Genomic DNA, 13,779 nt, shown 5'->3' on the forward strand with positions numbered 1-13,779 from the left:
GTAGAATGCCAGCGGTAGCTACAAGAATGAGTGTGAGGGTGATACTGTAGCAGATGATTGTTTTAGCCTATTGGATGTGAATCATTAGTTAAATTGATATTAATATGTGAATGTTTGTTGACTCACTGAATTCAAAAGTGAATTTGGATGAGGCAATATGATACCTGAAGGGTGCAGAGGTGTGTGTCTGTGTGTGCACGTGATGAACAGAGGAATTGTGCACGTCAGTGACACCAGCAAGTGACGGCCTGTCCTCCTCTCCACTCTCAAGCCAAGAATCAGTACAGAGTCAACCTGTGGCTCACGGAGCTGCCCTAAGAAAACCATTCTGCTCTCCTCCTCTTCCACCACCTTCTCACTCTATCTTCACTCACAGGTGACCAGTCTAGTCCATACCAGACCAGACACACTCCCCTGTCCTCTGCCTTGTTGATCCTTTATCTAACCTCTATCCTCTCAGGTCTTGACTCTTGTCTTACCTTACGAACAAGTTATCCAGTTGTGCCTTCAAAGTAGAAAACTAAATGTAGTGACTCTTCTTCCTCTCCCTATATTAACGTTTTAGACGTTAGCATTTTGCTACACTTGAAAWAACATCTGCTAACCATGTGTATGTGACAATAACATTTGATTTGAGGACTTCCAACGTAACTAAAATAAACTGTATCTAGTCTTAGTTTCCGTTCTTCTCGTCAGTGGGTTTCTTGTGTTGTGGCTGACCAGCGTGTAGGTGGGGGCCTTGTTGCCATACTTTCTGCAGTGAAAGATCTGATGCTGTRTATGGCATGCTGTGGTTTGTTTATGAGCGGAGAAACATGGTCCGAGCTGTCAGTTTTGAAGTGTCTGTGTGTCCTTCAGCATTGTGATGGAGGAGTTATGGAGGAGGGAGACACCACCCAGGACCAGACCCTTCTGACACACAGGGTAACCATGGTTGAATGGGCCTGTGATCAGTGCTAGCACTCAGGGAACTAACAACACAGGCAGAGTGTGTGTGACTGGGTGTCTCTACGGCTTGTGTGGGATGGAAGGGATTGTTGTGGTCAGAATATGATTGGAACAATCAACAAAATGTAAGCAGACGATGACTTACAGTATGTAAGTATACAGTATTTCAAGGCTAGTTTCATATGTTTAGTTTGGGCACTATTGTTTGATCTCTATCTCCATAGCAGTGCTTGCATGCTGACTCATATACAGTATTATATGATATGTGTGCAATTTGTAAATAATAATTTGGTGGGTGCTTATATTTGTCCTATTTGACACATGTACAAGTGTGTATTAATATGCATGTGTGAATTGGAAATACTTTAAATATCCCAACTCCCCCTGAAAGAGTGGGTTGTCAATAGAGGTCTGTTATTTCATAGCCTGTCTTAAATTCTCAAGCCAACCATACCAGCTAACTGCATCAAACCAGTATTATCATGTTTTGGGACAAACAGACTGTAAACACACACAATGCTTACCTTCGTTTAATCTGCAGAAATGGAAACCCGTGCAGCTTGACGAGCCAGAGCCTATTCACATCGCTAGCATTCAGGAGAGGTCTGCCAGATTAGTCGCTAAGTTTAAGGGTAAACCTGAGAAACCAAAGGTGAACACCATGGCATGTTGTGTGAAAAAACAGAGCCCTATATAATCAGTCAATTCATTATCTGTAAGTGATAGGCCTTGTGGATTTATTCTTTTTTTTAAATAGTTTGAGTGTCTTTGGTGTTGGTTWACTACTGTACTATAGCTAAAAGCGAATTCCTCATTGCCATCATTCTCAGTCCTGTTGCCTATTCTGAACTGTCCTACATTATTTATCTGTCCTCTCCTTCCCCTGGAGCCTAAGAAAAAGCCCTCACGTTTCTTTATAGAACAGTGGCACCTGTCTCGCAGCCAGAGCCCAGAGAGCCCCCTCTCCTCCCCTGAAACGCTCAGACAGGTAGACCCTTTTCTCTGGGGAGAACTACACTAACACATTAACCTCATCTCTGCTCCTTGGAAAACTCACTAGATTGATTTTGATAGATTGACTCGATTTTAAATGATATAAGATATACCTACTGCCATCAAGGACAGCTGCATTATAACATTTCTCCTCGGACTGCTACATTTTACATTTGAGTCATTTAGCAGACACTCTTATCCAGAGAAACTTACAGGAGCAATTAGGGTTAAGTGTCTTGTTCAAGGGGACATCAACCAATGTTTTAACCTAGTCATCTCAAGGATTCGAACCAGAAACCTTTTGGTTACTGGCCCAATGCTCTTAACTGCTAGGCTACCAGTAACCACCCTGTTAACCAGTAACCTCCAATAGCTGACCTAAGCTGAATTTGCACTTGTATTTCTACTGTGTTTCTACTACATGGCAAATAGAAATTGGCTTTGCAACAATGCAGCATTTACAAGTACACCATAAATGAGGAGTGACATCTGCTAATAGTGGATCAGTTATGTCAAGGCGCAGCAGTCAGGGCACCCTTGTTAGTATGCATAGGTCAGATGAACCTGTCACATAAAAATCACTTAAACCACTAAAGCAAGCACAAATAGCCTAGAACACAAGGCTAAAACCTCTATCACAATCAATCAGGTTGCTCTCGCAAAAGAGGTTTCTAACCTCAATGGTCTTTCCTGGTTAAATAAATGTTAAATAATATGGATCTTGTGTGGAGCATGGGATGCTTTGTGCATGGCTAAATTCTTCCTTACCAGTCCTATTCTGTTCTTTGGAATCTAATAATGTGTTCTTCTGCAGGAGCTAGAGCTTCTGCGCTCTGATGACCAAATGCCGTTACATAGCCTTAGTATACAGGAGAGGGCTGAGCAGCTTGCCTCACAGTTTCAAAGCAAGCAGACAAAGCCACAGGTGATACACACCTCTCAATAGCCTTGGCCTGGGTTCAAAGTTGAGGACTTTACCAAAAGAACAGACCTGATCTCCTTRGTTACTTTAAAAGATGTCATTAATGTCAGATCGAGTAATAAAACAATAAATAAAACACTGCCATTAATCCTATTGTTTACTCAGTATCTGTCATTTGTGTTATGTAGAATTAGAATATGACCCAGCCAAGGGATTTCCATATCAGCTTGTCTTGCATCTTTACCTATTCTCTTTGTTCTCATGCCAAGTCCTCCTGCCTTAATTGTCCTCTCTTTTTTTTTTCTTTTTCTGGAGCCTAAGAAAAAGCGCTCACGTTTCTTTATAGAACAGTGGCACCTGTCACGCAGCCATAGCCCAGAGAGCCCCCTCTCCTCCCCTGAAACTCTCCGACAGGTACCCTCTCCCTCCTGAGGAGATCTGCAGTGGGGCTGACTCTAACACACTACCTTACTCAGGGCCTCTGGGAGATGGGCCAAATAACTCACTGCCTGGCCTCTGTTATGTGATTGAACTGATTTCCGATGTGTGTCCTAACAAGCATGTGGACAATGCATACAGGAATGGTTCATCWCTATGGGTGTAAACACATGTGCCGTTTTAGTCCAAGATATTGCTCAGCTAGCTGTGTTGAAAAATGTGATGACACAGTGAAAAGTGGAAGAGAATGTACTGTAGTCATAGCTATATGAATAATGTATGTTCCAATAGATTGATATTAGCAGTCCCTTAGGTGTGGCCTGCATCATTGCAGTGTTGTGGTCACTGTGCTTAAGGACACCCTGCCAGGTGTTTCTCCCTCAGGACAGCCTAATTTGATCTTCATGTTGACAGAGATGATATATTATAATACAGCATGGTATACAGTAAATCTCATCCATACTTTGAAATATTTAAATGTCATGTTTTTATATGGCTTACACTATGCTAACTGACCTAAATTGTGTCTCTCTGCAGGATACATTTTAGTTAGAGATTTTTGTAGATCTAATCCCGGCCATTTTAGGGTTACAGTTAGTGTGTTTGAGATATTACAATGAATCACTGATCTTTGGAATGTACATAGTTGATCCTAACATCCTGTGTCCATGTTGACCAATTATGTTTCTTGTTTTATTAGCCAAAGGGTTGCGCCGTGAGAATTAACACTGTGTGTGTGTGTGTGTGTGTGTGTGTGTGTGTGTGTGTGTGTGTGTGTGTGTGTGTGTGTGTGTGTGTGTGTGTGTGTGTGTGTGTGCATATAGCCACAGTTTATTGCACAGCATCACAAGGCTAGTCAACAGCTGTTGCTCCTCATTAAAGTAATGGTGTGTAGACATCACTGGTGTTGTAATGGTTAAACTCCAAGCACCCTTTCTGTCAGACACTGCATGTGGTGGTGTGGCTCATGGCTATTAGTGTAAATGAGAGTTCAAGAGTTCTATGCAGTTGGTTTGCACATATTTGAAAACACTAATTCAAAGCAGTTCATTGGATTGGTGAGCCGACACATCTACACGCTTGATCAACCTAACATGGCTTCATTTCCCTCTCATGATATCAGTTATTTTCCAGTGCTCTTTAGTGCCTTACATAGTGTACTACCAGACCTCCTGTCATAGTTTACCGCTCTTCCTCATACTACTATGTCGTTCTGTTCTCTCACATTCCTTTGCATTCTTAATTTTTCCTCCATGTCTCTTTCTCTCATCCTACTGTCCTTTCTTTCTCTCTCTGCCGTCGATAGAGATATTTAAAGATGTACACWGGGGGAGTAAGCTTATTGGCTGATCAGATAGCCAATCAGCTTCAACCTCAGGAGGAACCCAAGCCCTTACTTGACGAGAGGGAATTGGTGGAATTGGTAAGAGCCAATGGTGTCGTAGGGCGCTAGGCATGTTGTAGACCCAAGAGTGAAGTGACTCCAGCTTGCGAATGCAGCTGTGGTGTTTGGGGATAATGAGTGTAACTAGGACTTCCTGCTAGTTCTAGAGAACGATTTGTAATTGTGTGTGTCTTAGAAACTAACTCTGTGACCAGTGTTCTGTGTGTGTGGAACATGTTGACCTTGTGTTTGTTGTGGTATCCAAAATGTGCTATAATCTCAGGTGTTTCTGAAAATGCAAACTTCTTTTGTTTTAGTAGCCCATGTTATGACCTACTAGGTTGTGAATGGTTTGATATCAATGGAACAGTTGATCCCATTAACTGTTCCAAATCATTAACTGTTAACTGTCCCATTAACTGTTCCAAATCAGTTCGATTTCCCCACTAAGTTGTGAAGCTGGGGCTTCATGGAAATACCTACCCTCTCTCTCCATCGCTCTCCACCTCTCCCCTGCTCCTGATCTAATCTCCTCTCCACCTCTCCCCTGCCCCTGATCTAATCTCCTCTCCACCTCTCCCCTGCCCCCGATCTAATCTCCTCTCCACCTCTCCCCTGCCCCCGATCTAATCTCCTCTCCACCTCTCCCCTGCCCCTGATCTAATCTCCTCTCCACCTCTCCCCTGCCCCCGATCTAATCTCCTCTCCACCTCTTCCTCTACAGGGTTCCCTGAGGAAGGAGTTTCCCCAGAACATCGGGGGCAGTGACGTGTGCTTCTTCTGCCGGAAGCGTGTGTACGTGATGGAGCGGCTGAGTGCCGAGGGCAAGTTCTTCCACCGTAGCTGCTTCAAGTGTGACTACTGCGGAACGACGCTTAGATTGTCATCCTACGCCTTCGATGTGGAGGATGGTACGTGCTCCCAAGATGCGTCTTTAGACCACTCGCAATGATCATCATGTAGTGTKCTTTTCAGTCAATACAAGTGTAAGCTGGTCCCAGATCTGTTTGTTACATGTGAACAGATCTAGCTTTCATACGCTGTTGATATGTGAACAAAAACACCCCACTGAATGACAGTCACTTTGTTTTGTCTTGACAAAATTCAAACAGGGCACAGACATTACTGACATACAATCAGATCTATCACATATATTTAGAAATCCCTTTTTACACCAGCAGATGATACAAAGTGCTGTACAGAAACCCAGCCTAAAACCCCAAACAGCAATCTATTCAGATGTAGAAGCACTGTGGCTAGGAAAAACTCCCTAGAAAGGCAGGAACCTAGGAAGAACCCTAGAGAGGAACCAGGCTCTGAAGGGTTGCCAGTCCTCTGATGGCTGTGCCGGGTGGAGATTATAACAGTACATGGCCATTAATGCCAGATTGTTCTTCAAGATGTTCAAACATTTATAGATGACCAGCAGGGATAATTTGACAATTTTATGATACTGTAGAAAGTGCTGACTGACATGTTGGCCTACTCGTAGGCAGACATACATGTACTGTTAGCATGGTATAAAATGTTAGCATTTTATACCAAGCCTTGTCCTTGTGGTTACAGTAGGAGTTATCAGATTGTAGTGCGTTGTCCTCATAGAGCCTGCTACAGTCTTGTGATGTCATTCCCTTTTCTCTATGGGTGTCATAAGATCTCTGTTGTGCTCATTTAACAAGTAGGAGATTGTTAGCAATGATGGAGTGGCTGTTTCTCCTTGTTTAGTTTGTGATCCCAGTCATCCCACTGGTAGAGCAGACTCCAGAATGCCAACTGGGAACCGAGGGAGGGAGGGAGAACAATAATAGTGTCTATCTATGAACAGCGTAGTCTAATACACACAGAGGCTTTCACCGTACTAAAGAATATGCAACAGCCAGATGAAGGGAATGCAGGCTGATCTGGAAAGTTGTTTTGTTTTGCGCTGATTTGATATTTCTCTGTTTTTGTCTCCTCCTGCAGGGAAGTTTTACTGCAAGCCGCACTACTGTTACCGCTTGTCTGGTCAGGCTCAGAGGAAGAGGCCAGCACCGCTCCGTGCTCTGCTCAATGCAAAGGTACTACTGACCCATCCCCTCCCCCCACACACACACACTGGATCTGTCATGTCGGACAATCAGGAAGTGTAGGATGTGTATTGACCACCTCCTCCTGTCTCCAGGACAACCAGGCGTCCTTGCCCGCCGTGGTCACCGTGGACTCCCCCGGGAGGGGGGAGATGGCATCCCTGTCTCCCGCTGAGCGCCAGACCTCAGGTACCCCCACTAGCCCACTTTCCTCACCTCTAGCTGTGGTGCCACTGCCCCGCCTGGCCCTGCTGGCCCAGGCTCGATGGGTGGGGGAGGGGCCCCTGCGCACCCTCCGCCGCACCCTGTCCTGGACCTATCACCAGGTGGAGCTAAACTCCCTCAACTCGCCGCTTCTGTATACCTACTGTATCTACCTCTTCTGCTGTTTCACCCTCAACGCCTTGCTCAATCTCCTAGCATGACCTGTAGCATGATGTACTACAGTACCCATAGAACATAATGTATCCCCCTCCCCTTATATGACCTCTGTGGCTTTACTTCACAAACTAATGACTCTGAGTGAATGTTAGCTGGCGTCCTCTATTCCTCTTTCGTATAGCTTGCTGTCCTATTGATGTGATTCTKTGCTTGTGGTGTGTTGTTTTTTTCTTGAAGATGCAGCATTCCCTCCCCTATTGGTCAATAAAGTAGCCCCCGCTGGCAGCTACATTTTAAACGAATGGTGCAYCTTCTTCGATCTCTTTCAGCTGGGAAATTAAAATAACAGTCAGGCAAAATGATGAGCCTCCGCTGTTCGCTTCTGTGGGTTTTTAAGACTTCATTATACTGTAGTTACTTACCCTTTCTCACTTTGTTATTAGTCATTTAATGAGTTAAGTAATTTAACAGTAACCTGTTGAATTGATTAATAGTTGTACATTAAATGTAATATTTATATTTATATTAATTTAATTATAATATTAAATATGTTATTACTCAACAAATGCGTTGAGTATGCTCTTTTGCCTGCCTGTGCTTTAATCGAAGGCCCAACTCTATTGTGATTGTAACCTGTAGTGGTCTCTGACTTTCTTAGTTTTACCTTGTCCTATTTGACCTGCTCGCTAGAGCGTGCCTGTATCACTGCTTGTGATTGGTTCTTTGTAAGCTTTACCTTTTCACCCTCCTATCAGAGTAGCCTGAAGCTGACAGCTAGTGCTTGAAACAGTGCTTGTGATTGGTCCCTTGTGAGAGCCACCCTGCCCCTCATCTCTCAAACTGTACCGTCAGTGGGTGTCCTGTCTGTCTTCCTGCATCCCTCTACCTTCCCACCCTGCTCTTTGCATTCTAACACCTATACTGCTTTTGCTAAATGCTGCATTTATCTTGCATATACTATATAGATTCTACAGATGAAACGTGTAGGTTGATGTATCTAATGTACGGCTAATTATCTAGTGTGAAGTTTGTAGCTTAGATTACTTTATTAAGTAATCTGTAGGCCTACTAGGCCAGTATTATATTTAAGGTAAGTATAAGGCATTCATCCCACATCTACTAGAACATTTTTATACTTGGTAATAAGATAGAAGCAGGCCGCAAACATGACGTATACACTACATGATTATGTGGACACCTGCTCGTCAAACATCTCATTCCAAAATCATGTACATTTAATATGGAGTTGGTCCCCACTTTGCTGCTATAATAGTCTGTACTCTTCTGGGAAGGCGTTCCACTTGATGTTGGAACATTGCTGCGGGGAATTGCTTCCATTCAGCCACACGCATTAGTGAGGTTGGGCACTGATGTTGGGCGATTAGGCCTGGCTCGCAGTCGGCGTTCCAATTCATCCCAAAGGTGTTCGATGGGGTTGAGGTCAGGGCTCTGTGCAGGCCAGTCAAGTTCTTCCACACCGATCTCAACAAACCATTTCTGTATGGACCTTGCTTTGTGCACTGGGGCATTGTCATGCTGAAACTGAAAAGGGCCTTCCCCAAACTGTTGCCACAAAGTTGGAAGCACAGAATCGTCTAGAATGTCTTTGTATGCTGTAGCGTTAAGATTTCCCTTCACTGGATCTAATGGGCCTAGCCCGAACCATGAAAAACAGCCCCAGACCATTATTCCTCCTCCACCAAACTTTACAGTTGGCACTATGCATTCAGGCAGGTAGGTTTGCCTGGCATCAGCCAAACATAGTTTCCTTACGTCGGACTGCCAGATGGGGTTCCCGAGTGGTGCAGCGGTCTAAGGCACTGCATCTCAGTGCTAGAGGCATCACTACAGACTCTGGTTTGATTCCAGGCTGTATCACAACCGGCCGTGATTGGGAGTCCTATTGGGCGATGCACAATTGGCCCAGTGTCGCCCGGGTTAGGGTTTGGTCGGGGTAGGCCGTCATTGTAAATAAGAATTTGTTCTTAACTGACTTGCCTAGTTAAATAAAGGTTAAATAAATAAAACAATTATGGTGAAGCGTGATTCATCAGTCCAGAGAACACTTTTTCCAATTGCGGTGAGCTTTACACCACTCCAGCCAAAGCTTAGCATTGTGCATGGTGATCTTGGGCTTGGAACGCCGGCTGCTCGGCCATTGAAACCCATTTCATGAAGCTCCCAATGAACAGTTCTTGTGCTGACGTTGCTTCCAGAGGCAGTTTGGAACACGGTAGTGTTGCAACCGAGCACAGACAATTTTTACTCGCTACGCGCTTCAGCATTCGGCAGTCCTGTTCTGTGAGCTTCTGTGGCCTACCACTTCGCGACTGAGCCGTTATTGCTTCCAGAAATTTCTACTTCACAATAACAGCACTTACACTTGACTGGGGCAGCCCTAGCAGGGAAGAAGTTTGACCAACTGACTTGTAGGAAAGGTGACATCCTATGACGGTGCCACATTGAAAGTCACTGAGCTCTTCAGTAAGGCCATTCTACTGACAATGTTTGGCTATGGAGATTGCATGGCCATGCGCTCGATTTTATACACTTGTCAGCAACTGGTGTGGCTGAAATAGACAAATCCACTAATTTAAAGGGTGTTAACATAATTTAGTTTATATAGTTTATTAATGGCTAACATTGATAATTTCATAACACATGCTAACCTGTGGGAATCCCTATCATCTTTAAAACTGAGGTTAGTCGAATAGGATTAATTGCCTCATGAATCTATTGTCTCATGAGACTRTGATGCAGACTCTATTGTCTTCTAAATGTCCCTCTGTGATACTAGAGTTCTGCATTCTTCAGTTTCACTAATCTGACAAACTGTCACCACTAGCACCATTGCATGAAAACAAATGAAATATCACACTCTCTGCCTCACCAAACCATGCTTTAGTGAGGGTTGCATGCGGTCATTGCTTACAGCACATTTTCTGTTGGTAAGTTTCTCTCACCTTATTTTAAGCTAAATTTCTCATTTTAAATGACACATTTTTAAGTGTTGCCGTGCCCTATGCAAGTGTATAATCTCATCTCAAATTTAGACTGATTCTACTAGACCAGGAATGGGCAACTTTGATGGGGGTAGGGGCCACAAAAAATCTGAACTCATCATGAGGGAATGCGATTCAGGTCTGCATACCCACATCTGTATCCATCCTGCAATTCTACACATTTTGCCATGRGGTGGAGAGAAATGTTTGCAGTTTTTAAGCTAATTTACTGCAATTCAATGTATTGTGCCCTGACTAATGCCATATTAATATGATATCTGAGTGAGAGTGAAAACAAAATCAATGGGGGCCCCCCACTGTTTACTACAACAGGGTACTGATTTGGGACACTAGTTGCCCATCCCTGTATTAGACTGTCAGTGTCTGTCAGTTTTACCACTTGCTAGAAAGGATGGGAAAAAGGCAAAGTAGTACCAACCTTATATTATATAATACATATATATATCATAGTGTATATAATAAATCTATTATATTTGTGAGCTACTGTAGGAAAAACAATGAATGCAATAAATTGTTACAATGACTGTGTGGTTTTGTCTGTTTGTCCTAGAATCTAAAGAAATGTGTATACAAACATGAAAATGGCTCAAACATGACACACATCAGTTCATACAAAATGAGTGATAATAAATCAGTGCTCAACTATAGTCATGGAAGAAACATAGACTGAAACGTGATTATGGAAAGATGTGGTTGTTAGAATGTTATACAGTAGGTACAGTATACTGGTCCGATGGTATAGTGGAAACTTGGAGATAAGAAGCATAGCCTCAGTTTGAATGATACCCGAGCCTGCCTAGTGTCTACACCTTGCATGGCTCTTGCACTGCTGTATCCCTCCAGCTCCTCTCCTCAATCATTCTACCCATCTGATTCTTAGAAAGCCTGTCTGTTTTCTCTCCCTGACACCCCTCCGCCCTTGCCCCTCCACGATCCACCCCAGTCCCAGAGGTCAACGGGCTGCAGGAGCCCAGCCTGCCTAAGCGTCTGCGGGGCACGCCGGAGCGCATCGAGCTGGAGAACTACCGTCTCTCTCTGCAGCGGGAGGAGGATCTGGAGGAGGTGCCCGAGGAGACGCTGGCTGAACACAACCTGAGCAGCGTGCTGGACAAGGACAAACACGCAGAGCTGGGCTCCAGGTAAGACAGAGGGACATTCAACTCTGCGAGGACATGGCTAGTGGGAGCAACTGTTCAATATCACCAATTTAGGCCTATGTATTGTAATGCACACAAACTGTGGCTGATGCTTAAATTATAATTTAATATTGCATGCTGGTATGTGATGGTTATGGTCAGTGCTTGTAAAGTATTGGATATATATACGGTGCCAGTAAGTGTTGGTGTGTGTATATATCCTCTCCTTCCCTGCCTGCTTTAACATCTGCCTCTCTTGCACTCCTACAGCAGCTCTGAGTCTGACATGGAGGAGGAGGACCAGGAGGATGAGGACCATGAGGAGGAGCAGCAGGAGCCCCCCAGCCCCTCAGACCTGGGAGGGGTACCCTGGAAAGAGGCTGTGGAGCTCCATGCTAAGCTGAAGACCGACAGCGACCCAGGGGCCGAGGGAGAGGACGGGGCTCAGGCTCAAATTGTTAGAGACCTAAAGGTGGAGGAGGAGGAAGATGATGAAGAGGAGGACGATGAGGAGGAATCGAGTGATGGTAAAATAGTTTAAAAAAAAATGATGTGACAGTTTAAAGTTTACAAAGTGTGTCTACTGTATGTAGTTTATCTACAGTTTCAGTTTTCAGATGTCCTGTTGGAGTGCTGCTATTCTGTCATGAGATAAAAAAAAAAAAAAAAACATTTTATGATATGTGCGATTTCGAATGTAGCAGGCCTGTCTAGTCACTCAGTCAGTGGGTTCTACAGTAAACTGGTGTCAGTGTTTTCCCTATGATGTCTTCCTCATTTGTATGTGAACATTCTGTCTTCATCTCAACTCTGTGACTATTGGCCCTCTTATCTCACTAAATCTGTTTTTTAGAGAAAAGTATACCTCTTTCACCTGTCACTGAAGTCATTGTTATCCTCATCTTCTCCCTGTCCTCCCCCCTCTCCCTGTCCTCGTTTCTTCGTCTGTCTGTCTGTCTGTCTGTCTGTCTGTCTGTCTGTTCTGTCTCTGTCTCTGTCTCTGTCTCTGTCTCTGTCTCTGTCTCTGTCTCTGTCTCTGTCTCTGTCTCTGTCTCTGTCTCTGTCTCTGTCTGTCTTGGGGCATGTCTCCCCCTACTGGCAGAGGGGGAGTACTGCCCGTGGGAGAGGGAACTCCAGTCAGGCGTATGGCTGGAGAACCTCAAAGATGAAGAGGATACAGGTACATTTAAAGGTAGCACCACTGCCTGCTGATGGGGTTTGCACACTTAACGATGAGTGAAGGGACCTTCTCATTAATTAACTCTTGTGTTGGGTTTGTTTCTTTTTACCAGGATTTCTACTGCAGTGTTGTGTTGCTAATGTTTGAATTGTGGAATTTTGATAGAGATGGATGGTTATTTTTAATTCTGTGTTTTACATTCTCATGCTGAAATATTACTACCCATTTTATTCTACCCCTTAACATTCTTCCTATTAACTTGTTTTCTTGCAACTTTGTTTTTGTAATAATCCACTTCTACTAAGAACATGTTCAGTGTCCCTTTTTTAGTCAGTCAACAGTTATACCATGGTAGAGACTTTGTCTTTCTGATTTATAATATTTTACTGTAAAGCTGCTACTGTTGTTCCAGGACACTATTGCATGCAGCCTCCATCTCCTTCCTGTGGTAGATCATATTTCAACCGTACTGTCTCCTACTGGTCTAAAATCCCCTCTATACCTTCTCTCTCTTATCCCTCTCTTTTCCCGTTCTGTCCTGTCTGTTTCCCTTGGTGTTCCTACTCCCATTCCTCAACGACTCTCTCACACTTCATACAATATGGAACTCAAATCCACACACACCAACCATATACAGTCCACCCCMTACACCTCCACACAGCCAGATACCTGCAGATCCAGCAAGTGCTGCAGCCTGTGGATCCAACAGTCATTAAGAATATCAGAGGAGTCTCCGTGCTGTCGGAGGGGCCTCCTGCCTCAGCCTCCCAGCCCTCCTCCACAGGTAACCCAGCCCAGAGGAGCTGATCCCTGGGTACACTTCCCAGGCCGGCCCCTTGGCTCCCTGACTGTGGGTCTCCCGGTTGGGGACCAGTGTGTCTCATCAGACTGGCTACTGCTGTGTGTGTCTGGGCCAGGAGGACCAACCCTCCCACACTAACCAACCTCTTGTCTATAATCATCTGTGGTTTTGATTGTCCTGCTTTCTTTTTTTTGAGCATTAATGTTGTGTCTCAGTGTTGTCGTTAAGGGGTCTGGGGTTGTGACCGATGGACAGAGAGACACAGGTTTCACTTGGTCAGATCAAAGGTCACCAATCACACCCCGGGTTCCTTCCTTTATTTATCCCTTTTGTTTATTCATTCTGTTCATTTGGTTTGGCTTTGTTCTGTTCTGTTATTTCTTTCCCATGTGTCTGTTGTGTTAATATCCTGTCCCAACCATGTTTGTTTTAAATGTAGCCCCCGCCAACACATCCGCTCGTCATGAGGCTGTGCGAGTCTGGTTGGAGTCGGTGTCTGGAGGTAG

The 13,779-nt window shown here is 44.3% G+C and overlaps 1 protein-coding gene across 5 annotated transcripts in view; it reads left to right on the top strand.

Moving 5' to 3' along the window:
• LOC111962602 (protein-methionine sulfoxide oxidase mical3a) overlaps positions 1 to 13,779 on the top strand; it is a 117,832-nt gene that overhangs the window by 52,634 nt on the left and 51,419 nt on the right. For 3 of the 5 annotated variants that reach the window (XM_023985810.2, XM_023985804.2, XM_023985809.2), the window contains exons 17-24: positions 5,410 to 5,596; positions 6,648 to 6,742; positions 6,847 to 6,940; positions 11,099 to 11,294; positions 11,562 to 11,818; positions 12,394 to 12,483; positions 13,109 to 13,255; positions 13,713 to 13,775. In XM_023985810.2, coding sequence (XP_023841578.1) covers positions 5,410 to 5,596; positions 6,648 to 6,742; positions 6,847 to 6,940; positions 11,099 to 11,294; positions 11,562 to 11,818; positions 12,394 to 12,483; positions 13,109 to 13,255; positions 13,713 to 13,775 — 1,129 coding nt within the window. Of the gene's footprint in view, positions 1 to 271; positions 377 to 858; positions 925 to 1,489; positions 1,601 to 1,837; positions 1,937 to 2,755; positions 2,867 to 3,178; positions 3,278 to 4,607; positions 4,725 to 5,409; positions 5,597 to 6,647; positions 6,743 to 6,846; positions 6,941 to 11,098; positions 11,295 to 11,561; positions 11,819 to 12,393; positions 12,484 to 13,108; positions 13,256 to 13,712; positions 13,776 to 13,779 lie in introns of those variants that run through there. The other 2 variants (XM_023985791.2, XM_023985807.2) reach the window with 2 other exon arrangements.

This window comes from Salvelinus sp. IW2-2015, linkage group LG4q.1:29 (assembly GCF_002910315.2).
Source record: "Salvelinus sp. IW2-2015 linkage group LG4q.1:29, ASM291031v2, whole genome shotgun sequence".
NCBI lineage: Eukaryota > Metazoa > Chordata > Actinopteri > Salmoniformes > Salmonidae > Salvelinus > Salvelinus sp. IW2-2015.